The sequence below is a fragment of the Cuculus canorus genome, chromosome 6 (assembly GCF_017976375.1).
Source record: "Cuculus canorus isolate bCucCan1 chromosome 6, bCucCan1.pri, whole genome shotgun sequence".
Taxonomy (NCBI): Eukaryota; Metazoa; Chordata; class Aves; order Cuculiformes; family Cuculidae; genus Cuculus; species Cuculus canorus.
Genome location: NC_071406.1, coordinates 41,010,779 through 41,037,687, shown reverse-complemented (window position 1 = coordinate 41,037,687; position 26,909 = coordinate 41,010,779). Strand labels below are relative to the sequence as shown.

General features: G+C 44.9%; 1 protein-coding gene across 9 annotated transcripts in view; it reads left to right on the top strand.

Moving 5' to 3' along the window:
• Nucleotides 1-26,909, top strand: part of AGAP1 (ArfGAP with GTPase domain, ankyrin repeat and PH domain 1) — a 390,099-nt gene that overhangs the window by 246,533 nt on the left and 116,657 nt on the right. For 7 of the 9 annotated variants that reach the window (XM_054069540.1, XM_054069538.1, XM_054069543.1 and 4 more), the window contains 2 exons: nucleotides 3,262-3,430; nucleotides 21,081-21,242. In XM_054069540.1, the coding sequence (XP_053925515.1) occupies nucleotides 3,262-3,430; nucleotides 21,081-21,242 (331 nt within the window). The remainder of the gene's footprint in view (nucleotides 1-3,261; nucleotides 3,431-21,080; nucleotides 21,243-26,909) is intronic. The other 2 variants (XM_054069546.1, XM_054069545.1) reach the window with 1 other exon arrangement.

Here is a 26,909-nt window from a genome sequence, read left to right as displayed (position 1 = left end):
CCCTTGCATTGCTGAATGATGAACATGGACAAGTTGAGAAGAAAAATGCAAATGGATTTGCAATTACTACTTTTTCAAGCTGTTGAGGGGCAGAAGATGGCACTTCTGGGGTGGCCCACTGTTGAGTGGGCTCTAGGGACTTGTTAAGTGCTGTTTAAAAGTACTTGGCTTTGAATTACCCTCATGCCTTGTTAAAGGGTTTTTTCCCCTTTTTTCTCGGATCAGCATTTTCTACAACTAACATCTAGGGGAGTTATATCTGTAGCATTTGCATATCAAAATCAGGCTTGCTGTCTTCTCTTTAACGCAGCATATTCCAGATGACAGCAAGACCCTCATCTGTTCTAATCTGATCAAACCCTCCATTGCGCTTCTGAAGCCGCGACATTAGTTTGTAGTTCTCACTTTTATTCCCCGAGTGCAGATCTGAAGGAGCGCGCGTGGGGGTGGATGCTCCACCGACTGGAAACATGGTGCTTGCCTCTCCTCCTCGGGGAAATGCAGAGATTATCGCTATGCATCTTGCACACAATGAAAGAGGCTTTATTATTTACATTTGATATATCCCTATAAATATTTAAGCTGACATTAATACCTATGTGGCATCTGTTGTGTTTGGGAGCGTTCGTATAATAACGGAATGGCTACAGCACATTTGTTTCCTCTTTGCCAACATTCACTTACTCTCGCGAATGGTTTATAGCTCACCTAAGCCTGGTTTATTCTCAATTAAAAGGGCTTTAATAATGCCCTGTCACATCTCGCAAGTTGGCAGGGTGGCGGGGATATCGTACGGGAAGAATTTGGAATAAACACCTCATCCTCAGATTTAAATGGGCTACACTGGTTGTTGTACGTTAAATAAAATGTGTCTATTAAAAGGGAGTACATGCTGAGGTTTAGTCGCTATCTGATTAAGCCTCATTTTAGAGCCCATAAGCAATAAATGCTCAATTATGTTCTGCTTATTGTATTTTAATTTGTGAAGAGCTGACACTGAACGAGAAAGTTAACGGCAACTTGATAATTTATGGATGAAAACATTTTGTTCCTTTCCATCTAACACCTCGTGAATGAGTTTTAGTCCTGGATTGCCTTTGTTGTTTCTTTTGGCAGCAGAGCTCTGTGTCCTCACCCCACACACTGTTCAGACATCCCACCCCTTTGTTACTGTTCATAATTCTCACACAGCTCGGGGGAGGGGGGAAGCTGGTGTGATGGCTTTGTTTGGAGTTTTATAGAATTGTAGAATCGCTTGGTTGGAAAAGACCTTTGAGATCATCGAGTCAAACCGTACCTGTCCACTAGTAAACCAGATCCCTGAGCACATCATCTACCTGTCTTTTGACTCAACTACGTCCCTGGGCAGCTGTTCCAGTGCCCGAGAACGCTTTTGGTGATGTAATTTTTCCTAATCTCCAATCCAAACCTCCCCTGATGCAACTTGAGGCCGTTTCCTCTCATCACTTCTTACTTGGGAGAAGAGACCACCACCCACTTTGCTACAACCTCCTTTCTGAGAGTTGTAGACAGTGATAAGGTCTCCACTCAACCTCCTCCAGACTGAGCCACCCCAGTTCTCAAACTTATCACAGATTAATGTTCTCTGTGACGAAAATAATGCTGGTCTGGTAGTAGATTTTCCATGAGTTTTGGGTGGGATATATAATCTGTATTGTGCAGGATTGTGGTGGTGGTGCTACAAACATCAGATATGCTTTTAATCCGCTTAAGTGTTTACACGTAAAATTGATGCTCTGGTGATGCGCAGGTCTGTATGCTGCGGGTTTGGAACCAGCCGAGATTCACAGAACACCTTGTCATCTGGCTGAATCTGGCCCTGGCCACTGGGGCAGTGGGGAGTTACGTCTTTGCTGGCAAGACTTTGCACGTTCAGATGCCCACAGCATCACCCAGGCCTCTCTTAAGTTGATCGAGTTTTATCTGAAAGGAGTTAGATTTTTTGCCCCAGGCACTCCCCATGGAAAGCTGCTCAAGAATACCATTCCCTTGGTTTCCAACTTAACTCAAGGGCTTAAGCCCAGGTCTTTTCCCACTCTTTAGTTCAAATTGCTTTTTTCCTCTCGGGGAACACATACGCAGATGTACTTCGGTATAATGCTCTTACCCCTTTTCAGTCTTTTGCTGTCCCATCCTACCCACCTTGCATATCTTCTCATAAAATCCAGTCTCTTTGTGCCCTTTAGTGTCCTCACGGTTATTCCAGTTTAAATTATTGTTTAATGGAACGCAAGTAACCACAACCATGTGTACCCAGAGGTGAAAACCCTGGTGTCTTGTGTCCTTGCTTTAACGTTCTCCATCTCTCCTGGAAATATCTCTCCTGATATATCGCTGAAACAGAGCCTCAGGGGCTGTCTGACCTTAATGAGTCGTCAATTGCCCTCTGATAAAGACACGCATTTCGATTTGCCTTTCTGTTTTCATCCGAAGAAGCCCACAGACAATCTGTAGAATGCCTTCAGAGTTGGAAAGCAGAATCTCAAGAGCCTATTTTTTTAGAAGCTATTTACAGCTTGAAGAACTTTCTCAAGGATTTCTCTGGAAGTGGTGGTTTGGCTCCAATCAGTTGACCTCCGTCTTTCCACAACTGACTCAGTTTGTCTGCTTATTCCCTCTTTGTAGGCTTTTCAAACAAGAATGAGGAAAAGCCTTTTCCACTTCTGGCTTTCAGCTTTTAGTTTGTTTACTCTAATCAGACACAATTTGCATAATTTTTCCCCTTCTGTGGTTTTTATGCGTGTGTGTGGAGGAGGGATCATATTCTAAGGAAGCAATGTTATAATTGCAGAAACTTTACCAGTCAGTGCCCTTTCCTAACTTCTCTGCCTGCTGACCAATCTTGGCCAAGGTGGAGGGACAAAGAGGTGCATAAGACGTTGGCAGAGAGGAGACGCAAGGAAGCGTGCTCATAAGGGACAGTCAGCCTCATAATTCCCTTCTGTTTGGAACCCGTTACCTGGGGAATCCCTACACGTGGCTCAACCGGTCATGCTGTGAGTTGCCTCTTAACCACAACTGGTAGTTGGAGGATGTAGTAGAGAGCTGAAGAGTTTCAGGAGTATTTGTAGTCTGAAGTGTGGCGGAGATTATAAGGAAAAGAAAGGAGAAAACAGCGTGGTGGGTGATGGCAGGAGATACGGAACAACTGTCTTATGAAACTAGGCTTTACTGGTTGTGTTGCTTACAGAACTACCTGTTTGATATTGGGTTTTGTGGTTTTTCTTTTCCTCTCGCCAGGACTATATGCAGAACGTTCACGGGAAGGAAATCGACTTACTGAGAACCACTGTGAAAGTCCCCGGGAAGAGGCCACCCCGAGCTACGTCAGCCTGTGCACCCATTTCCAGTCCCAAAACAAACGGCCTCTCCAAGGACATGAGCAGCTTACACATCTCGCCGAATTCAGGTAAGAGGTGACCATGCTAGGGACAGAAAGGGAAAGACTGCGTCTCCAGAGCCTGTAGGCGATTGTCTTATACTGCTGGGATGGGGATGACATCTATTAATAACTTACAAATCCAAATAACCACTGATGTGTAACTTCTGGAGCCCTAACTGCAGATATGCCCTCCATGAGAGATTCTAAGTTGCTGAGTAACCTTCAACGTCCATCTTCTTATATTTGTTACCTTGTACTTGCCAAACCCCTACGTAGTTTCTCAGAATTAGCATGTGTGAAGAACTGGTGTTGCTTTACTGCTGACGTGTTAGGTCTAATACTGGGAAAACAGGAGAGGTATCATTTGAAAGGGCTTTTTGTGGCTTCCTGGTGGGATCTACAGCACTCCCTTCCGCCGCCTTTAGAAGGATGCGTTATTCTGGACTTTCCAACAGCAAGATTCTTCTGTAGAAAGCTGTTTTGTTTGCTTACAGAAGTAGATGATAGCTCCTCGTGAGCTCTAAACAAAGTTCATAGTTCACTGAAGCACTACAGCAAAGTGCATTTAAAAAAAATGCAGTAAGGAAAAACATTTAAGACAATTCGTCTCGTAAACGCCCAACTTACAGAAATACGCTTCATGGTACGGTGTTGGTGTGAAAGTTTTGTCAGCGTGTTTGGGCTGATGTCTCTAAAGTTCCGAGTGCGTTTTGCATTTATTGTTAGCGTAGACACCTCCAGCACGTGCTGACAAAACCATCCAAACACACTGTGCAGTGCACACTGCGCACGGGAGATGAGAAACTACTGGAAGGACCTCAGTCCTCAGCTATTCGAGGGTCTTTTTGTGGGTAGTTAGGTTAAATTGGGCTTCAAGTCAAGATGCAGTTCCCTGTGCTTATGCAACGCATGTTCTCCTGTAGTAAGGGAAAGAGGGAGAAGGATTTTCCTTCCAACTGCTTGTTGAGATGAATGTTTAGAAAAAGAAAAGGGAAAAACAAAAAAGCCTTGTGGCTTTGCCGTGGTGCCAGTGAGCAGACGTCCTTGGGGATCTTGTGTGGCACGGTACGTGAGATTGGCTGAGGACCTGAAATGTCTGAAGCTGTAGTTCCATCAGACTGTTTTTCAAGCAGTAAGCTTCCCCTCAAGAAGCACAGAGCTGGCATTGTCACGGGAAGAGTTCATATGAGAAAATTATTCCGGGTTGGCTTGGGTTTTCCATTTTGCTATTTAATTTAGATGACAGGGAGTGTGCTGGTTTGGTTTTTCAGCATGGTCCGTAATTTAGAGAAGAAAAGTGCTGGACTGAGTCAATAAAACAGCAGTAAGATGTTTAAATAAGAAATTTCTGCTTTAAAGGCATTTGAACACAGGCAAAACCAACTTGATTGCTGCAGAGAAGTAAGTTTCTGAAAACATATGCAGAGGCATATGCGAATATGGGGTTTATAGTGTGGAATTTACGTGTTTCGGCGCACACTTGAGGGTCCGGGTCAGAGGAAAGCAGCTTGTACGTGAAAAGTGCAATATTCATTTTGTGCGGGTCTCTGCATGTGCTTTCTGTGCGTGAAGCCGTGCGGTAGACAGCCCTTTCTGGCGCTGTTGGTAGCCGCTGTGCAGGCAACCTGATGAGCCTGGGGCTTTATCGCACGGCAGTTGCTTTAAAAGAAGAGTTAATCATGCTAGAAAGCGCAAATGCTGGAAAACAGCTCCATTTTTTAGATGGCGCTCTTCAAATAACGTGGTGGGCATAGTTGGAGCTTCTGTCCTCTCTCGTGGAGGCTTTGTCATGTTGCTTAGAAATATAAAAAGACTTTTCTGCTGTTGATGTCTGGTTACCACAGGTCATGAGATCATAGGATCATAGAATGGTTTGGGTCAGAAGGGACCCTAAAGCCCATCCAGTTCCACCCCTTGCCATGGGCAGGGACACCTCCCGCTGGATCGGGTTGCTCAAAGCCACATCCAACCAACACCTCCAAGGATGGGGCAGCCACGACTTCTCTGGGCAACCGGATCTACTGCGGTGAAGTCTTAAAATAGTTAAAGCCCTTGTAATAAGTAAAAGAATTGTCTCCAAGGGAAGTCAAACCTGATTTCTCTATCGTGACTCCCTGGGATACCTTCCTTTCCCCTTTTATGCAGCTGGGACACTCTGCTGATCTTTCTTTAACTTTAAGCAAGTTTTTCACCTACGTGTCTTTGTGTGGTGCTCTTTCCAAAGATGAAGCAAGGATTGATGTCTTGATTACGTTATCCTTGTAGCTGGCTGGAAACATCACAGTGTTGAAGCATCTTTATAACTTGCTGGGGGGAGCAGGTGAAGGCGGGCTGGACTCTGAACAGCTCTGTGCTCCGCGTGGCAGCCGGACAGCTTGTTCGTACCTCCCTGCCTGCTGTCTCATGCCCGCTTTGGGTGTTGGAGGGCATCAAAGGAGGATCTCTAAGGTTTTGGTGTGCGAGGAGCATCAGTGCAGACGCACACGTCTCTGTAAGGTTGTGTTTCATTAGTTGCTCTGAATGCGCATGCTTATTTTCAGATTCACTTTAGTATTTTCCTTTGCAATCATTACTTCTGAAATTCAGGTCGGTACATTAAGCGCATTATAGAATCGTAGGATCGTTAAGGTTAGCAAAGACCTCTTAAGATCATGAAGCCCAACCGTCAGCCCGGTATGGTCACGGTATCTTCTCTTTGGGGTTTTTTCTTCACAGTATTTGTTTCTTCTAAAGAAGGTGCATTCATTGAGTCCTACTTAAAGGCCACGTTTGAGGTCTCTCTGGTTATTGCATTCCTGGACAGAATGACCAGCAGGACAGAGGGGCTTTTTAGAAAGCTGATTGATCTGTGCAGTGGTTAATCGGTTAAAATCAAACGAAAGAAGGAACTTCTAATCAGTGAAGTATTAAAAAAAAGAGAAAAAGAAATAGTAATAGAAGAGAATTCAGTGTCAGCAGCTCAGCCCTGTGTCGCTCTCGGTACTCTTGGGTTCAGGAAGACTGAAGAGCTGCATTGCAGAGAGGGATTTTAAAATAGATGGGGAGTATTAGTAGTGTAAAAAAGCCCCGTCGCAAGCTGTGCCTGGCTTCAGTCTGAACTTTCATGTGGTCAGGCATAGTCACAGTGGGTTTTATGCAGAGGGTCCCGGTTTCTGTTCGGTGGCAGTCCTGTAGGTCCTCAGCGCTTTGCTTCTGTAGCTCCAGGAGGACTTCAGTATCTCTGCCGTTGCCTGTCATTCAACTAAAAACCTTTGCAAATTACCCCTTGCGGTCTGTGGTGCTGCCTCAGAGCTTTTTCTCAGTTGTTAGTGCTGGCAAAATGTTGTCTTCATCTTGAGTGATGCTTTAAAATTGATCGCAGGGCTGAAATGCTGTTGCCGTTTCTTTGTCGGGAGGCTTCTGTACGCAGATCCGCTCTACGGAGGTTTGGTCCGAGCACAGAGAGAATCAGCACTTGTTATTTTCATTTTTAGGCATGCAAATATACTACATTCTTACTGCTTCGAGTGTTTCCTCTTCCCCAAAAGGCATTTGTTTCTGTTCCGCTGTGACTCTTGCCAGTGCAGGCTTGGTAGCTGGAGTAATATTCTTCATGCAGAAGAGCGAGGACTGTGTTTCATTTTGTTGTCTGATGTGGTCAGAAAAAGACTAATTTTCCTTCTGCCATTATGTATTTGCGTACAGTTTAGTGAAAAAGCTGAGGTATTAAAAGAATACCACTGTTCAATTAAAATGTCACATTTAAGAATGCCCCTGGAAATAGCATTAATGGTCTTTGCTTTTACATAGTGATAGCACAGGCCCAATAAAAGTGTTTCTCGGCTGAGATTACCTATTTTCCACTAACTTGCGTTCCTGGGAATATCTGAACTTATTTTCATTCAAAAATGAGAACCAAAAAGTCAGTGCGTTTTTGTTGTCAAGTAGCGCTGTGCATTTGAACGAATGCTGTGTTATTAAACGCTGTTCACAGGATGGCCCTTAACTATGGGTTTCAGTGCTGACTTTGCCAATAAAGATATGTATTCGATGTCTATTTGATTTGCCTAAAACTGACATGTTTTAAATGCATTCCTTCCTGAGTGCTCGGCAGATACTTTTCTCTGTCTCTTAGTGGAATTACTTACATTTTGGATAGATGCCAACGGATCGACTGGTCTGATGGGGAGGCAAAGACAAAGCCTCTTGCCTATCAACCAGTGGGTTATAAAAAACATGGTGTGTAGATGCCGTCTTGGAGACTGGCACCCTTCAGCCGAAGTGTCAGGGAGAGCACATGGACAACCTTGGGATAGCTCAGGTCAGAGGCGGGGAGTAGGAGCAGTCGTCTCATGGGAGATATTGGGGACAATTTTTAGCTCCTACCTCCCACTGGCTTTCTAAAGGGATGGTCATCTGTACCTTGGGTCTGTGCAAGGCAGTTCTTGCTGCTAAAAGTGGAAGACAGTACTTCATCCACGAGAAAGCTCAGAAGTTCATTGAGCTTCTCTTCCGAGTCCCGCCACGGTCTGTGAGGCAATAGGGCAGCTTGAGCTCTTCCTTTTATTCATCACTTTGCCTCCCTGGACCTATAGAATCATAGAAGGGTTTGGGTTGGAAGGGACCTTCACAAAAGATCATCTGGTCCAATCCCCAACGAAGGAATCTCTTCCCTCAAACACCTTCAGTCTCTTTCTCCTGTGTGTGAAGATCTTCCCCAAGGTGCGTCCCATGGCGTTGCTATGAGAGGAGGAGAAGGAATTGGGGTAATCGTGGAGATGAATCCAAGAGGGGAGCGCTCAGTTGTTGGTATTTTAATTCATAAGAGCCGAGCAGTAAGGGATGGTTTTATCTGTTGGATGCGGTTGACACAGATGTCACAGGCGGAAGGAGAAGTTCAAAAGCCTGTCGTTCCTAGCACGCTGAATTTAGTCATGCTTTGTGGCACTTCTTGTCTAAACAAGAGCATTTTTCTGGTTTTAAAGACCGTTTGATAAATACAGACAGATAATAATCATCTCTGTGACAGCAATCCTGATCTCTAAATGTGTTTACATCCCAAACATCTGGAAGCAGATATCTCTAGGACATAATCATCTTAACAGAAAAAAGCCAAGTCCTTGTGAGAGTTTCTGTTTCAGAGATGTAAACCAAAATGAAGACCTGTGTGAGGACTTACAAAGAGAAGAGACAAAGATGACTCTCCTGATGGGTTTCCACAGTGGCACAAGAGCTGGGAAAAGCTTTTCCCTTGACATGCGTAGTCATGGTAGGACAGGAACCAAACTGGAAGTGAAAAAGCAGTGGGGAAAAGGAGTGTTTTCCATACGCTGTCAGAAATCAGACAAGTCAGTAGAGGCTGAGGCTGGTTTTGCTGTTGAAGTGCCACCACCTTGCCTTGAAAAAGCTTGATTTATCTCTCACCAGAAGTTTGGTCTCCTTAAAGGTTGAAACCCAGTCTCTGGGCTTTCTTGGGTTCCTGGAGGTGCAGTTTGGGGTTTATCCTGTACAAACTGGGGTCTGAGTGACCACTTCGCCCAAGCAATGCAGAAAGGTGGGGGTTGTTTTAATTTTGTTATATGTAGGCTTTAAATAACAGGTTTCTAATTGTGGCTTTGTGACAGGTGCTCGTGCTCGTATGCTGATTCTGTAGGAATCTCTGAGTCGAGGGAAATGGAAATTTATCCCATTAATTTGACGTTCTGTTACTTTTGTCATATCTTAAATCAAAGTTGTTGAACGATACTTAAGTAACTGAAATTTAAATTATATTTCCATGGCAGTGAACATCGTTCTGCTGAGGCGTCTCAGCTGGAAGTGCTTCAGAAAAGGGTCACTTTTGGGCTTGCCCAGTTCCAACTTCACCTATTAGTCGGTAGCATATCGCAGCAATGTGGTAAGGGCCGGCACTCCTCTAAGTCAGCCGGCGGCCAAATCTTTCTGCCTTTTAGAAGCTGACTGTGGAGCAGGAGTGGGTCTGGGTTTCAGATGCTCCCAAGTTGGGTTGGAGTTGAGCTGATGACCCGAAGGTGAACTCATTCCTGAAGTCTCTCCCAGGAGTCATTTATTTCTTCTCCTCTACAAACAACCCCAAGCCTGAGCTCCGTCAGGAGCTACTGATGTAGAAAGTTCACATCTAAAAATAGCTTGTGGTGTAGAGATAAATCGTTTCCTGATTAACACTTCATTTAAATAATTTGTTGCTATTAAATTTACTCACAATAGTGGATGTACAGTATGTGAAGTATCCTACGATGTGTTAGCTACATAGTCATCGTTAAGTACGCTAAAGGTTGTTATCTGCTAACTGCATGTGACACTTCAGACATGTTACAAGAACGGCATCTTCACATTGTTATGAATGTGAGTTTTCTATCTGTTATTAATTGTGATCATCTATCAAATCAATGCAGTGGTCATTAAGTTAACCTTATTTTACACTGAAGTGCTTGGAATCAGGCTGAGCTGGCACGGACTGCCTTCCAGATTTTGCTTTTGAAAAGGTAGAGAATTGGTGTTTCAATTAGAGCAACACACTTCAAAGTAAGATTTCTGACATGGTGTCTTTAGATTCTAATATCTGTCTAATAATTATGTTCTTTAACCACTGCGTATTTTTTTCCCTTCTAAGCCTACCGCACATCTACCGCTCTACCTCTCGCGTTCGGCAGCCGTTTCCCACAATATCTGAATTAATAGCTGCTGAGTCCAGAGAGAACCAGTGCCTTCTGAAGCGTTGTGTGCCATATGCGCGAGGCGAAGCACGGTGGAAAACTATGGGTAGGGTCACTCCGGTGTTATGATGTGATGCGAATTCAGGTTTCAATCCAAAGTATACTGAATTTATCAGTATTTTTATAGATCCTTGTAATAATCCTCCATGACTGGAAGTTACCGTCAGGATCCAGATGTTATGACGAGGTTGGCCATGAGCAAAAACGTGCATCATGCCAAGAGCTCACTAGCGTAAGCAATTGTTCTAATCCTGTAGGTCTTGGATGCCTTCACAAAGAAGAGCTGACCCAAGTCCTAAATAGGTGATTCTGCTCTGAACTCCTTACACATGGGTGACCGGCGTTGTGTACTGGAGCAATGGGTTGTCTCTGACTTGACAGTGCCAAATTTTATCTAGTGGAGTTCCCCTGAGGCACGAGGTTGGTGGTTGGTAGTTGTTCGCTGCTAGTTTTGTATTCTAATGTAGTACCCAAAATGACTTTGACTCAACGCAAATCGTTCCCCGCCCTCCAACTTGTACAATGATAGAATCATTAAGGTTGGAAAAGACCTCTAAAATCATCCAGTTCAACCACTAACCCAACACGACTGTGCCTACTAACCCATGTCCTTAAGTGCCACACCTACATGCTTTTTGAACACCTCCAGGGAAGGAGATTCCAACACTTTCCCGGGCAAAAACTTGAGTGTGAGTTTTACTCTTTTCGCAGAGATCACAAATGCAAGTTTGGAACTTACTTTTGTCATTAATCACTCAAGTTGGTTTTCCGTTGGGTCTGGTTTGCTCTTAGTTCAGTGATACACAGCCGGAGCAAACAAAAGGATAAGTTGTCAGTTTGCTCATTTCAAATGGAAAAAAAGCCCAATTTTGAGTGCATGGGAGATTGCCCTTCCATCCCAGCAAAGGGTGATCCCTCAAGGTCATCTTCTCCAGGTCCTTTGGACCAGGAATCGCCCTTTCCTGAATAGAGAGAAACAAACTTCAACTGTTAGTAGCCTAATATTGGGCAGAAAAGAACCAGGGCAAATATTAGTATTAATGAAATAAATATTTGGTGAAAAAACTACATTAGTTACATATTGAAAAAAAAATGAGTTTGCTTCCATTTTCTCTTTGGGGAAAGAAGGAAACAATGAACTGTCTTACAGTTCTTTCTTGCGGTGGGCAAACGGCGCCCATCTCTGATGACGATTAGGTAGATAAAAGATAGAAATATGTCATAACGCTTCAGGCGGATGACTGTGGATGCCGGGCAAGATGGAGTCTTTGCTGCTCACCCCATGCGTGTTTCGCTTTGGTTGATTTTCATGCCTCTGTTGCGCCGTATCGTGAATAAAATCACAGATCTGTCTTGTCTACCCGATGCAGTCTCACCGAGTTTTGATGGTTAAGCGTTGTAATACGAACCAGTTGGATGTTAAGACCTTTGCAGAAGTGCTCGTTCTTTTTCCCCCAGTGATTTTAAAATATTAAAGCCATCAGGAGGGTTGAAGCTGATTTACCAAAAGGGAAAAAAAATGCACAAATGTGTTTTGAGTATTGAACTGCCGTTGACATCTAAAGTCCCAACCATGCTGTTTTCCTCCACACTCCAGCAATCAGGACATCCAGCAAACCCATAAAAAACCAAACTAATAGCATGAATATTCAGTGACCTAGAATACTAATTATTGTCATGAATATTAATGTGATCGGACTTGCTTTTTCCTCTTCTCTTTCTCTCTGGCTCTCTCTCTTTTTTTTTTTCCACTCAGCCGGCTCTAAAGATGGACCATAATGAGAGCATTTAAGAGAGAGAGCGCTCTCCGCCGTGACAGGGACCGGGGTAATAAGGAGAGCTTGATTAACGTGGTGCACTTGGGGGAGAGATGAGAAGATTCACGTGGGCCTGTTGTGGGGGAGGCAATGAGACACCGGCGGCTGTGTTGCTGCTCCCTCAGATTAATGAGGCCTAAGAGTGCATTAGGAACAGTGACAAAGGTTTGATCTAATGGGCTCAGTCATTTTTCCTTTGAGTGACAGACGCACAGAAGTAATTGGCTGTGCAGAATGGCAGCTCATTGGCAGTACTTAAGGATACATTATCCCCGTTGTGTGGCCCGCAGAGGCTGTTTATCAAAACTGCTCACACTGCAGACATGCATTCGCTTAGCTGCTGTTACAGTGGCAACAGCTATTTAAAAAAAAAAAGTCATCTCCCATTCTTATCTATTGTCTCTTTCTCGAAAATAAAGTTTCTTTGTTCCGTTTTGGTAAGTTGGAAGGGCGTTTGAATACCAGCAGTCATCCTTCCCCATCCCGAAGATGCTCTGGTTGCTGCTCGAGGATATTTGAATAGCAGCAGTCATCCCTTCTCATCCTGAAGGAGCTCCGGTTGCCGCTCGCAGGGTTCGGGGAGGTTTGTAGGCTGGTGGGAGGCTCCCAGAGTTAGTTCAGTTCATCTCACCTGGTTTTGCTGTAGCTCCAGCACGCAGGTAAGACCCCCCACGCACCTCCGATTTCATTATTAATAACGTCCACAGACAGTCAAAGCATAGGGAAGCATTTCATACGTGGTTCGCTTTACACACAAGCAGCACGATACCCCTCAATTAGTTGATTTTGCGCTGTTATTTTTTGCTAAGTCAAATCCAGCATCACTGACAGGATTTACAACCAAATAACAGCAATACAAAGTAGAGCCTTTGCTGGTTTGATACGGTCACCGCTGGGGCCGGGTGTGTTTTCTTAACAAACGGGTAACGCCAAGCAGGGCTTGTCCAGAAAGCAAAATATGCCTTATTTATTGCTTTTATTTGTCAAAACTACTGAAAAAAAAAATAGTAATATGCCTACGGAGAAAGGAAAGCAGACTTTGATCCCAGCAGAATGAATAATGTGGATCTTGAGCAGAGGCCCGTGGTGAAGATCTTGGGTTTAACTTCCTTTTAGAAGAGATGTCTCCTCTGATGACTTAATTTTCCTCCACGCTTGCTGTGTTGGTTTGGCATGCTCCGAGAATAATAGCTTTTCTCGTTATACTCCCAGCGCCATGTCCTTCACTGCCAGGATATTTCTTGGCATCGCCTTGTTTGTTCATTAGTATTGACCCTTCTCGGTTTGTACGCTACTAATCAAGCCCAGTTCGTAGAGGCTGCCCTGCCAGGCAGCGAGATGGAAGGTCTTCCTCAATTAATAGCTGCTTATTCTCAGGAAATTTGTTGACTAAATAATAAAGGCTATTGGGAAAAAAAAATCTTAAAAATAAGGAAAAGCCACAAGCAAGTTGTCTGCTGTGGTATTGAACTGAATGGTCAGTGTGTTGAAGGAGAGATAAACCCAAGGCAGAAACGGTGTCGGGAGAGGGTTAGGTTGGATATCAGGAGAAGGTTCTTCACCCAGGGAGCAGCGGAGCACTGGAACAGCTCCCAGGGAAGCAGTCACAGTGCCAAGCCTGACAATATTCCAGAAGAATTAGGTCAGTGCCCTCAGTCCCACAGTGTGAACGTTGGGGTTGTCCTGTGCAGGGACAGGAGTTGGACTCGATGAACCTTGTGGGTCCCTTCCAACTCGAAGACTTTCTATCATTCTGTAACGTGCTGTGTGGATGCTGCTCTGGGATCCAAACAGAATCCTTAGCTATAGTTTGGTGGATCTTTCCCCATGAATAGCCCCACTCAAGGACCAGGTTGTGGAAGTTGGAGTTCTCCAGCCCTGGTCCCACAGCTGATCATCCTGAGAGCACAGACACATAGCATTGTTACTCCTGGGCAACGCCTTCCTTTCCAACACGAATTTACTCCACTCGACCGGAGAGGCAGGGAGTGGTAAGTGGCAGTTTTCCCAGATTCCAGCGCAGGGCACGATCTCCGGAGTTTATAAGAGAAAGGGGACACATCTGTAAAAGATGAATTCTGGGAGCTGAGGGAACGAATTGATGGAACTCAGAAGAGTTATCCATAAATTTTCCTCAGCTAAAGCAAAGGTTGTCCTGAAGTTTATATGGCTTGGATGGTCACTCGCTTCTCGGGAAGGGTTTGTCCCGTGGGAAGATTTGTGCACAACTGTGGGAATTAATTCATGAATGTAATGCAGAACTGAAGGCAGGGCCACGAAAATGATCGGAGGGCTGGAGCACCTCTGCTGTGAGGACAGGCTGAGAGAGGGGGGGTTGTTCAGCCTGGAGAAGAGAAGGCTCCGGGGAGCCCTTAGAGCAGCTTCCAGTACCTGAAGGGGGTGTTCAAGAAAGCTGGGAAGGGACTGTTGACAAGGGCCTGGAGTGATACAGCTGGGGTGGGTGGCAGTAAATTGGAAGTGGGAAGATGTAGGTTAGACATTAGGAAGAAATGTTTTTTCTGTGAGGCTGGTGAGACCCTGGACCACGTTGCCCGGGGAAGTGGTGGCTGCCCCATCCCTGGAGGTGTTCAGGGCCAGGTTGGATGGGGCTTTGAGCAGCCTGATCCAGTGGGAGGTGTCCCTGCTCGTGGCAGGGGGTGGAACTGGATGGGCTTTGGGATCCCTTCCGGCCCAAACCATTTTGTGACTCTATGCATGCTTTTCATCTTTTTGCAACGAGGAAAGAGGCCTCTTTGGCTTTCCTTTTGCACCCTCACACCTGAAGAACCTTCAGGGTGTGGGTTTTGAACGGGCGACCAACAGCCGATCTAACCTACTTGACAGTGCCTTTTGCTGAATTAGAGGGCATTTCAAGAATAGGCAGCGTTCCTGCAACATAAATTGACCCAACACGATTTGAAACAATTAACCCTCTGATATCAAGAGTCAGGATTTCCTGACCCACAACTGTGATGTATTTTTCATTAGTTCTAACAGCTGGTGGGCGCAGCCCTCTGGCCTTAAGTGGTTTATTTCTTTTTTTGGAAGAGAAACTCATCGTGAGCGTGAAGAGTGTAGCACAAATCAAACACGGTCGTGGTGGAAGCCTGGCAGTAGGCTGTAGTTTATCTGGTTCAGTCTCTCTGTGCTTCAGTGCGGCCGCTCGCTGCGGGTCTCCTGCGCTGCTGCTTCATGGAGAAATATAGTTCTGCTCCACGACTCTTGCGGTGTCTGCTCCTCTCATAAATTCAGGAGTATATTAGTCTGGAATATAACTTCTTGTAGCTTTCTTTGGGAGAAATCACGCGTGCGTCTGCAGCCGGGAACGGAGACCACCCGCGTGCATTTCGCTCACTTGTAGCTCACTTTTTATGCTATAGTTGTGAATTATATTCATTCTGTGTTTGTAATTAGTGGGTGGCGTCGTTGGTGAAGGCTTATTTTGTGATGTCTGTTAAAATAACCTGTGCTGCTCAGAGATGATTCACTATATTGTTTTTGTTAAGTTACAACGTGGTCAAAGAGGAATTGCTAAAATGCTATCCACCTCGCTGTTTCATGACAAAAGCAGCGTGACGAAAGCCCTGGATGGTTTATTTTTCAGTTGGGCAGGTTACTGCCTGGTTGTGAGATAACATAAATGCTAAACCTTATTTATTGTATATTTTATTAATATTTTTATAGTACAGGGTGTCTTTATCTTTTGGGTTTTACTGACCAGACGCGCTCTTAGCATCTTGTGTGGCCCTTGTGTGTAAATCTCTGTTGCTTTTATAATGTTTCTAAGTATTCTTACAGTCTGTAAATCTGCGACAACTGCGTGTGAAGAGCCAAAGTGAGTCCCTCTGTGCGTAGAAAACCGAGAGCTGTTCAGCCCCGAGTGTGTTTGTTTCCATCCGTACGTACATACATACGCACAGGCACGCGCTCCTCTGCGGAATTCCACTTACACTGAGTCTCTTGACTTTATTTGCTCTTTGCTGTTTGCAGCTGTTTACGCCAACGAGATGGGTATATAAATGGGATTTTGTGTGAGAGCACACTCCCTTATCTTAGAGGCTCTTCTGCTGAGCGTTGACCGAACCTGGAAATTACCTTGAATCTTAATTGGGATGGGGTTTGTACAGCTTAATTGTTTGAACATTTTGTAAGCGCGATCATACCGGGGTATTTTATAATATCAGAAAAGACAGTTTTAATAAAGCTGTCTCGAGCTAGAAAGAGGAACTCTTCCTTTGATGCTCCTTTCGTAGATGAAAACATTTTTGTTCAATAGGGGACCAGCATCTTTTTTTCCTCATTTGAGACCAGTTCTGGCAACATACTGATATTCATTCAAATATAAATGCCATATACGCTTTGAAATGCAAATTGTTTAAAGAAAAATAGCATATGGTAGAGGTAAGTACCTTTTCAAATCAGCTCCCACACTTTAGGGTTGTGAGTACAGCTAAAATTATTCTTTGGAAAGAATCCGGAGCCTTTGACACATTGAAGCTTGAACTAATCAAGGCTTCCCAGAAAGCATATACACATATCCATATCAAGGAAACAGTGCTGAAAACACATGGATTAGCATAGTAATTTAACTGCCCCCTGCTAATCAACTTAAGCAACCAGCTGATGCATGGACGATGGATTTGAAGAGGCAGTCTTTCACGGCTCCAGAATGGACCAGGTAGCTGACCATGGGTTTCATCTTCATGTGGATACGTATATCTGTCTGTGGATGAACAGATAGATGCACATATGTGTGTGTTTCTACGTAGAAGTGGAGGAGACAACAGAGTAATGAGGAACCTGGGGAAAGGGTGTCAGATTTTTAGCTGGGAGGTGGATGTTGTAGGGCTATTTCAGATAAAGATCCTGATCTCTGCTCGTTCCCTTGTGGACTGGAGGTAATTTAGTATTTGAGTATCTGGAGAAGAGGAGGCTGAGGGGAGACCTTATTACTCTCTACAACTGCCTGAAAGGAGGTTGTGGAGAGGAGGGAGCTGGGCTCTGCTCCCAAGTGACAGAGGACAGGACAAGGGGGAATGGCCTGAAGCTCCGTCAGGGGAGGGTCAGGCTGGATGTCAGAAAAAAAGTTCTTCACGGAAAGAGTCATCGGGCACTGGAACAGCTGCCCAGGGAGGGGAGGAGTCGCCTTCCCTGGAGGTGTTCAAGGAATGGGTGGACAAGGTGCTTAGGGACATGGTTTAGGGAGTGTTAGGAATGGTTGGACTCGATGATCCAGTGGGTCCTTTCCAACCTGGTGGTTCTGTGATTCTAAGGGGTTGCTTCCAAGAGCTTGAGGGAAAGGCTTCACGTCCCTAACCCAACACACAGAGTTTGCTTTCCGGTGGAAGCTGCTGGCCTCCTCTTTTTAACTGTCTCTCCCTTGTCTGCTAAAAGATTGAGGTGATTTCTGCTATTGGGGCTTCATCCTTGAGCAACGGTGAAGGACAGCTGCTTTGTGGAGGTCTGGATTGGGGTTTGGCTGTTAGAGATGGGGATTAAACACGTAGGGGTGTTTTATAGAAGCTTTGTGCAGCATACAAACCGCACAAGAGCGGCAGTTGACTTCTAACAGTCCTTGTTTCGGTGTGAGAGCATCAGTGCCGACTGGGGTGGTGGAATACACGTCCTGGGCGTGCTGCGATGAGACTGAGAAGTGGAAAAATTAACATCAGTTTGGGAAATAATGACTTTTAAATAAGGTTGTAAGTAACGGGTTTGTGCCAGAGCTGAACACATTCAGGACGGGGAGAGGAAAGGGCACGCTCTGTTTTCTGTAGTCCGGCCTTTCTGGTGTCTGCCCGTGGGTTCTGGTTTGCATGGTCTGATATATCATGAAAATGTTACATCACAGGAACGAGGAATTTAACCTTGAATAAATGTTAGCAGAAGGGCTGAAGGTAGCAGTTTTATCAGAGTATGGCAGTAGAAAAGACAGAGCTCAGTTGCATCACTGATCAGTGAAGTTTTACATGGTGGAACCTGCCACCTCTTCATTGCCACCGGCCCATAACTTTCAGGAAAGTAAAGGAAAAGAAAACTACTTCTGTGGTTTGCAGAAGTCGTCACTTCCTCAACAGGCTGATGTCATAACGTGGGGTGTGGAGTTTCCAAAGATGCCATTAAGGTGGAAGTAAAGCTTTTGGTGCTGATACGATGATGCAGAAGCCTTGTTGAAATTATCTTTTTAAGGTTTCACTTTTGTGTCCTGGTTAGAAAGTGACGGGGCAGTTCTGTTCAGACATTTGTGAACTGAGCGGAAGATGTCACCGTGCAAATATTGCCGCTCTCTGCAAGTCAGCCAGCCAGCACCGAGTCATGGGGGTGTGTCATCCAGGCAAAGATGTCCAGTAATTGTTTCCATTTTCCCATGAAAGCTAGGAAACACTCCACCTCAGCTTTCACATACTAGTTTTCTCCTTCATGGTCTTTGTACAAAGATGTGTTTGCAGGAGTTCATCACGTGTAGCTTCCCGTTTCAGGCACGGTTGCAGCATTAGTGCACTTTTGCGGCATCGCTTCGGTCCAGCAGGGTAAAAGCTTGTGAAAAAATCAGTTATTTCTAAAGCTGTTGACCACTAATCATCTAAAGATGCCAAAAAAGAAAAGGTGCTATAGCAAGAACAAAAGCCGTTGACTGTCTTGGCAGTTCTTTGCTGATTCTTTTCCCGTTTCCCGATAGCCCTCTTGAAGTGGAGGACCCAGAACTGAGTGGAGTGTTTCAGCTGCCCATCATGATGTTGCCCAGCTTGTGCTTTGTGTTGAGTACAGCATTAACATCTTAAGTCTGGCATCCATTCCTGCCCAAAGCCTTTCACAGTATTGCTGCTACTCAACCGCCTGTTCCCCGGCCTCTGCTGCGACACCGGGTTGTTGTGCCCCAGGAGCAGAGTTTAGGACTTTTTGTTGAATCACATGGTGGTTCGCGTCGGCGTAAATCTTCCGGAGTCTATTTGCTTTCAGACTCTGTCGCTTGTGTCAGCCACTCCCTTTAATTTGATGTTATCGTTCCCATGACTTATTACTGTTCATAGTTTTTCTGGATTGCGAAAACCAGAGGAAAACCCTGCTGGGTTTTTTCAAAGTCAGCATCAGCAGCGTCGCGGAAGTTCATTTGGAAGGAGGTATTTCTTATAAGAGGCCTCAACATATGTACTGTCACCTAGTTTTTCCGTTTTCTGTTGCGACTTTAAGGTCCTGAGCTATAATTTGGTCCTCTGCTTTGTACCTTCATTTCTGTAGGCGTGATTTCTTTGCTGAACGTTTCTTTGGAAGGTGTCTAGAAGGGGCTAAAATATCAGCATTAGCAAATTGCTCTCAGTTGATGGGGTCAAGCGCACAGTGTCCTGAAGAGGAGCAGTTGTTGGAGGCATCAATTTTTTCAACGGTTTAGCAGGTGATGCTTTGATTACGGAATTCTTGGGGAAAAAAGGGCTGCCCAGGGAAGATTATTAGAGAAGAATTATGCGCCAGTAGCTAAAGCGCTGCCCTGAGAGGTCCCATCATGGTTCCAAAATCCACCTTCGACTTTGCATAATTGAGCAAATTAGTTTTTCTGTATGTGTTTCATGTCTACAAAGTAGAGATTGCCAGGCAGAAGTTCTTGAGACTGAGTAAGTGCATTCAGGACTCGGGTGGACAGAGGCAGTAGTGATGGATCTGTGTTAAGGACTAGAGATGAGACTTGGTCTTGGGAAAGAGGAGGAGATGAAGGGACAATTATACCAACTCTAATAAACACAAAGTAGTTCACTGAGCTCTGCAGTCTTCCCAAAGGCTGCTCTGGGAAAAGACATAATGATAGAACTGGGAGTCAGGAGATCTGGGTTTTATTTTCAAGTCTGCCACAATCTTCCTTTGTGGCCCTGGGTCATTTAACCTCTGAAAAATGGGGGAAATGATAGCAGATAATTAACAACCTCACAGGAGCATTGAAAATTAATTCATTAATTTTTCTGAACTCATCAGTAGAAGGTGCAATGGAAATGCAAAGTGTTAGGGTACTTTATAAATTGCGTCTGTTCCTTTCCCTTTACGTGTGCTGGTAAAGAGTTTTCTTAAATCCATAGACAACCTACGTGGTACCTTTTGAGGAGCTGTCATGAGCGGTGAAACCAGCATTATAAAATATTGGTGTCTTTATAATATTCAAGTACTGCGCCTGAAATGAAGTAAAATGTGCTCAGAAAGCAAAACTGTAGAGCAGACTTTGGCCCACATCAAGTTGTGAGCAAGACCATCAGAAACCTGAAGTTTTGGAAAGGTTTTAATTGTTTCAACTCTGAAATTTATTCAACCGGATCACGTTTCTCCTGTTTTATGGTGAGAAACCTGTCCCCGGTGCTCCCCCTCACACACACCTCGCAGCGTTTTATTGCCTTAGACCTCACTGGTCGTGAAAATACTCAAATTGTTTCCAGCGTTTGCTGGGTGAAGGCTGTTCTTTGTATCTTGCCTTTCACGCAGTGGGGCTTCAGTTAGAGTTGTGATGGATGTGTCGTTGTGGGACAAGGCAGGAATTATATTTGCCGTCAGTGGAACAAGACTCGAGTGTGTGCTTTGGGTCACGATACTGTTTTAAGATTAAAAATCTGAATAAGTTTTTTTTGCTTGGTCTCGCAATCCCGGTCATCATTTGCTTCCCATCACCGTGTTCTTGGCTTCACTCGAGGGACACACGTGAAATATTATTTAGAGGTAGATTGTTTCGAGCTCGTTGAGTTGGTTTAGTTGTCCTATCTCGGTTGCTTGTGTAAACAGTGGTTTTCAGGAATAAATTCATTTTCTACGCTCAGTCTGTCTTTTGTGCTCTGCCTGTAACAAGTGGAGAACCTCTACCGAATGTGACTGGTAGCGGGGTTGTGGAAGATGATGTTTTCCGGAAGATGAACGAACAGAATGAGCTGATATCTTGAAAATGTAGGCACTTTTGTCAGTTTTCCTAGCTGGATTTGAGTGAGCTTCTAAAATCGGTGGTGCCCCAAGGTGGTCACAGGACTGTTGGCTTCAAGAGTTTCAGGGAGGGCTGCGGTGGTTTTTGTGTTGGTTAAGTAATCTCGTTTTCTGCTCTGTTAAGATGCACCCATCCACCTTCGTGCAAATCAATTTTGTCTTCTCTATTGACGCAATTTGTTTTCCATTTATGTCTAGGGAACGTGACTACTAGCACATCTGTGTCTCAGATGGCCAGTGGGATCAGTCTAGTCTCCTTCAACAGCCGTCCGGATGGTATGCATCAGCGCTCTTACTCGGTCTCCAGTGCAGATCAGTGGAGTGAGGCAACAGTCATTGCAAACTCTGGCATTAGCAGTGGTAAGAAACGTGGAGCTGGGAGGGGTTCTCTGCCTCGGGGCGAAGGGGGAAATTGGTCATTTGCTTTTATAAAAAGAGAAGAAGAAAAAAAAAATTTACAACCTGATGTTCACTCAGGTGCTCCAAACTTCCAGGAGCTGAGAGAAAAAGGAGAAATTAGATAAAAGAGAACAGGTCGATACGATGCTTTTTCAGCAGGAAGAGCTAATGTAATTATAATACTGCTTCATTTCAATTTCAGATACGTAGTGCAGGTTGTTCGCCCAATATTCTTCTTCCCTTACCCTGTGTGGTAGGTATTAGCAGTAAATTTTCCTCCGGGTCTTTTCATCAGCTTGTCCTTTCTCGGCTGTGTTCGTGCTTTAATGTATGCACACTACTGGCATAGCCGTGGTGTTTTCTCTGTGGAGTGTTTAACGGTATTAAAAGGAGCAAACACTATTCCAGATGGTGTTTTGCAACGATTGGGTTGTAATAGTGGGACAGGAGTTGTTGTTTTTAAAGGCTACGCGTGATATTTAGGAACGAAACGGTGCATCTGGCCTCAGCGGAGTGCCTAGGGTAGGACAGAGACGCAAGGATATTCACCTCTAGCTGACCTGGTGCCTACGCAAATGAGAGCATCCTTGGAGCGGCCCCGGGGGGTGGGCTGGGAGCCGGGGGTTTCTGCCGTGGGGTGCTGCGGAGATGGTTCATACCGGTGAAGCACACGTATCCGGGAGCATGGGGTTTAATGGGCAGCTGGAGAAACCATGAGAAGTTCATGGAGCAGAGGGGAGATGTCTGTGTGAAAGAGAAGAATGAACTGAGAAGGAACGGGTATGGGTAACGGGGAGAAATCTGAATGGGACAGGAGAAGTGAGGAGGAAAACTTTCTGATGGCTATCCCTAGGATAGTGAGAATTCCAGGAACATGAAAACTATTTGATACATTCCATATGGAATCATAGAATGGGTTGGGTTGAGTTTCGTTGGGTCGGAAGGGACCTCAAAGCCCATCCAGTTCCACCCCGCTGCCATGGGCAGGGACACCTCCCACTGGATCAGGGGCTCCAAGCCCCATCCAACCTGGCCTGGAACCCCTCCAGGGATGGAGCAGCCACCGCTGCTCTCGGCAAATGTATCTGTGTATGTGCGTGGGTGCGTATGTAGGTTTTGGTATAAGCTTTGCATCTGAGTGTAGCCCTGATACCGTCTCTGGGGTTTAAAGCAGATCTGAACAGCTTTTTCAGTGCCACCTTAAGAGAACAGAGAGTTTAAAATCTTGGTCACCTTGGCCCTATGTGGCATTGGCTCTCACATTCACGGTTCCTAAAGCACATACATTTCTGGGGCTCTAAACTTGTGGGCAGCATCTTCAGGAGCGTAATATTATCATCAAAATGGCACAGATTTTGACCAAGAATTTTCCAAAGCAAACATGCTTTATTTCAGCCTCGGTGAGAGCCAAAGGTACTGCTGCACTTTAGGGCTGTTTTCTTCTTTGTCCGCCCAACTCAACTACTGCTTTGGAAACTCATTCCTTTAGACTGAACCGGTTGTGTAGTTCAGGCCATATATTTTTCTCTCTGTTTTCACACCAAGATGCTTCATTTTTCTTTTAATCCACCCCAATTCTACTTTACTTTTAAGAGGTTGTCCCAAAGGTTCGGCTTGTTGCACCCTTTAATACCGTAGCTCTGCAGGGATACTGAAAGGAAAGAAAATAGAAGGAAATCAAGTGCAGACTTCCTTTGGAGTCCAGAGGAGGCCACAAAGATGATCTGAGGGCTGGAGCACCTCTGCTGTGACAGGCTGAGAGAGTTGGGGTTGTTCAGCCTGGAGAAGAGAAGGCTCCGAGGAGACCTCAGCACAGCTTCCGGTACTGAAAGGAGCTCCAGGAAAGCTGGAAACGGGCTCTTCAGCGAGGCCTGTTGTGACAGGACGAGGAGTAATGGTTTCAAACTAAGGGAGGGGAGATTTAGACTGGGTATAAGGAAGAAATATTTTAGGATGAGGGTGGTGAGGCACTGGCCCAGGTTGCCCAGTGAGGTAGTGGAGGCCCTATTCCTGGAAACATTCAAGGTGGGGTTGGATGGGGCTCTGAGTGACGTGATCGGATTAAAGATGTCCCTGCTCCTGCAGGGATTTGGACCGGATGACCTGTAAAGGTCTCTTCCAACCCAAAGCGTTCTATGATTCCAAACCAAGATGCGGTCTCTGTTCCTCGATGCCTGAAGTACCCACGGACAGGGGAGCAGGTACCATCCTCTCGCTCCTTTAGCGCCAGATGCCGCAACTGAGGCTGCAGTAGAGGAAAACCTTTGGAATTCACTGAGTTCCTAAAAGTGGCAAGTAGTTAATATGGGGAAAAGTGAAAATGCAACCTAAATTCCTGCCTCGTCCCCTTTACTAAGTATCACAGTTGAAGATATTCACACACACAGAATCACACAGAATCACCAGGTTGGAAAGGACCCACTGGATCATCGAGTCCAACCATTCCTAACACTCCCTAAACCATGTCCCTCAGCACTTCATCCACCCGTTCCTTAAACACCTCCAGGGAAGGCGACTCGACCCCCTCCCTGGGCAGCTGTTCCAGTGCCCCATGACTCTTTCTGTGAAGAATTTTTTTCTGATATCCAACCTGACCCTCCCCTGACGGAGCTTCAGGCCATTCCCTCTTGTCCTGTCCCCTGTCCCTTGGCTGAGCTTGTCTTTTGCTCCTGATGCTGTGCTTCGGCTCGTTCTAAATTCCTGGTGAAGGGAACCTCTTCTCCCACACGAGCTCTGTACTCCAAGTACGTGCAGTACCTTTTACTGACTTAACACTCATATGTGATTACTTCTGGATCAAAAGAGACGACAGCTAGAATTATCTATGAAATATTTATTCCCAAAACGCAGTGGGTACTTCGGAAGAAGCCTGACCGGAATCATTTCCTGCAGAGGTTCTGATTTAAAAAACAAGAGAAAAAACAATGATAAGTTGTGCTTTTTAAAAAAAATGTGGGGGAAATTAGAGTGATGTTGAGTTGTAGGAAACTCAGAGCCAACAGAAACAGAAGTACTGCGATAAAATGCTACAAAACCTCAAGAATAATTCATTGCTCTCAGTGTATCATCTTGTGGTAAGCTCATAGCCGTGTCCTTCCTGCTGGCAAGTTGACGCATGAAAAACCCTTTTTAATTTCAGAGTTTTTTTTTCTCCATTAGAAGATTTTTGAATTTTAGTCATAAAAAGATAATACTGTGAAAACAGCAGGTACGGTGAGAAGCGAAGCATCTTTTGGAATTCAAATGCCGATGTACTGGAGAATGTGCCTGCTTATTGTCACATGGTTTTATTGTAGACAAAATAACATATTGGGATTCAATTTTTCTCTACACCTTTTTTTTTTTTTTTTTTTTCACATTAAATTAATACTTTGTGTGGCTCCGGAGAACTTTTCAAAGTCTTCCAAACCAGACCTTTGGTTTCCTGGGGCTTCTGTCTTTCAAGCAGCTGTGAACATCTCCTAATTAGATAAATTACTTTGTAGTGGGCAGAGCCACAAAACAGGAGGTGCTGGTTAAATTAAAGGGGAAAAATAGAAAAATCCATTCTCTGAAATGGAATGCCCCACTGCTTTATGACTATTACTGTTGTAAGGTTTTACATTTAAGTACCTGAGGTTTAAAATTAAATGTCTAATATAATTTGGCACCGGTAACATGAAGCCCGTGACTGCCCTCGGAGAAAATCTAGACAGCTTAGTTCAGTGTTTCAAATTGCTGTCTGCCCGATACGGAGCGGCTCGTGCGACTGGCTCACTATTTAGCTCAATACCACCCGCTGTTCAGCATAATTTTAAATGCAGTGGCATATTTGCCTTAAAAACTCAGAAATTTCCAAAGACTCTTCCAGCAGCACATGAAAAATTAATTCTTTTTGGGTTTTTTTTTTCCTTACTCTTGTAAGTACTTGACAGAAGTAATTTTAGCAGCAAGAGAGAATAAAAACCGAGGGCAGTAAATCCCTGTCCGGGAACCTCTTGTGTAGATTCTTTATGGACCCAGAATTGATCTACATGTCAGATCCTGATGTAGTTTAAACTGTTTATCACCCTAATGGTGGTAGAGAAACCATGAACATCAACTTATAATCCGCCGTGAAAGAAATTGGTGTTTGCAGTCAATAGAGGAGCAGCTTAGCTTTATTGATAGATTTAGACCAATTACTGCTGCTGCAACTGTTGGCCAAGAGGATTTCCTGGATCGCGTTGGAAACCTGCAATTTTGTTTCTTTGATAAATCTTTTCCTTGATGGATCATTTTTTTTTCACCCGGAATTATCTATAGTCGCGCTCTGCTGGGGAGTAAGAGGGTTGTCTGGGCTCAGGGGAGCTGTGTGAGGAGTCACTGGGTCTGTTCAGCCTGGAGGAGGCTGAGGGGAGACCTCATCGTGGTCTGCGTCTTCCTCACAAGGGGAGGAGGAGGAGCAGGCACTGAGCTCTCCTCTCTGGAGACCAATGACAGGACCCGAGGGAACGGCAGGAAGCTGTGCCAGGGGAGGGTTAGGTTGGACATTAGGGAAAAGTTCTTCACCCAGAGGGTGGTGGAGCTCTGGAGGAGCTCCCCAGGGAAGCAATCACGGCACCAAACCCGACAATATTCCAGAAGCGTTTGGCCAACGCCCTCAGCCCCACGGTGTGAATGTTGGGGTTGTCCTGTGCAGGGACAGGGGTTGGAGTCGATGATCCTCGTGGATCCCTTCCTATTCAGGACATTCTGTGATTCTAGGAGCTGATCTTAACCCACTCAGGTGTTGGTTTGGTTCAGGAATGTGCATCTGCGCGGCTCCTCCTCGGCAAGTTCAGCTCTCATTTTATTCCATACATATTTTCTTAGCTCGGAAGAGCAGGACTGTTTTGAGGAGTGGAGGAAAAGCTGGCTGGGAGCCCTGCTGGGTGGCATCTCAAAATGCAGTTTTTCCCAATGGAAAACAGATTAGTATTAACATTAATATTAATGTTGCTGCCGCTAGTAAGGGATGGTGCTGTCTCTTCTGCACTCATCGCAATTTGTACGTCTCTACAGAACCTCAGAGGCAGATCCTCCAGCTTCACATCGGAGCTTTTTTTGATTTCGATGGCCGAAACCACAGCCACAGTATTAGATTGCAGAAATTAGCTTCCCGAGACTTAGCTCAGAGAAGACTAAGGATGTTATTTCCTACCTGGGGATGAAGAGGCAGCTCGTTCATTCTTTTTAAATGTCAGGTTTTATAGTTTGGCTTCCAAGACCGTGTCCTGAGAATATCAAAGGGAAGAAATTCTTTCTTAAAGTTACAATATTAAGCTCTTCTGAAACAGGGCTGCAAGCAGTAGTTTGCATGGGACAGGGATTTCTTTCCTCCTGACTTGTAAATTGTCATTTGAATTCTAGCGTGATTTAAAATTCTGCAGTAAATCAAATATCTGTTTAAATATCATCCACTTAGGCTTTATCACTGTACAATTGCTTGTACGGGCCATTTGATCTCAGCTGTAATTTATGTAAGCTGTAATACCTGATGTCTTTTGAGTTTCTAACAGTTTGGTGTTCGGGTTTATTAATGTGAAATTGAGTTCTCACTGTGCCATGGGGTATGAGAGGTCGTCGGACTGTTTGTGTTAACGCAGACCTTACAAGAGTTAAGCTTGC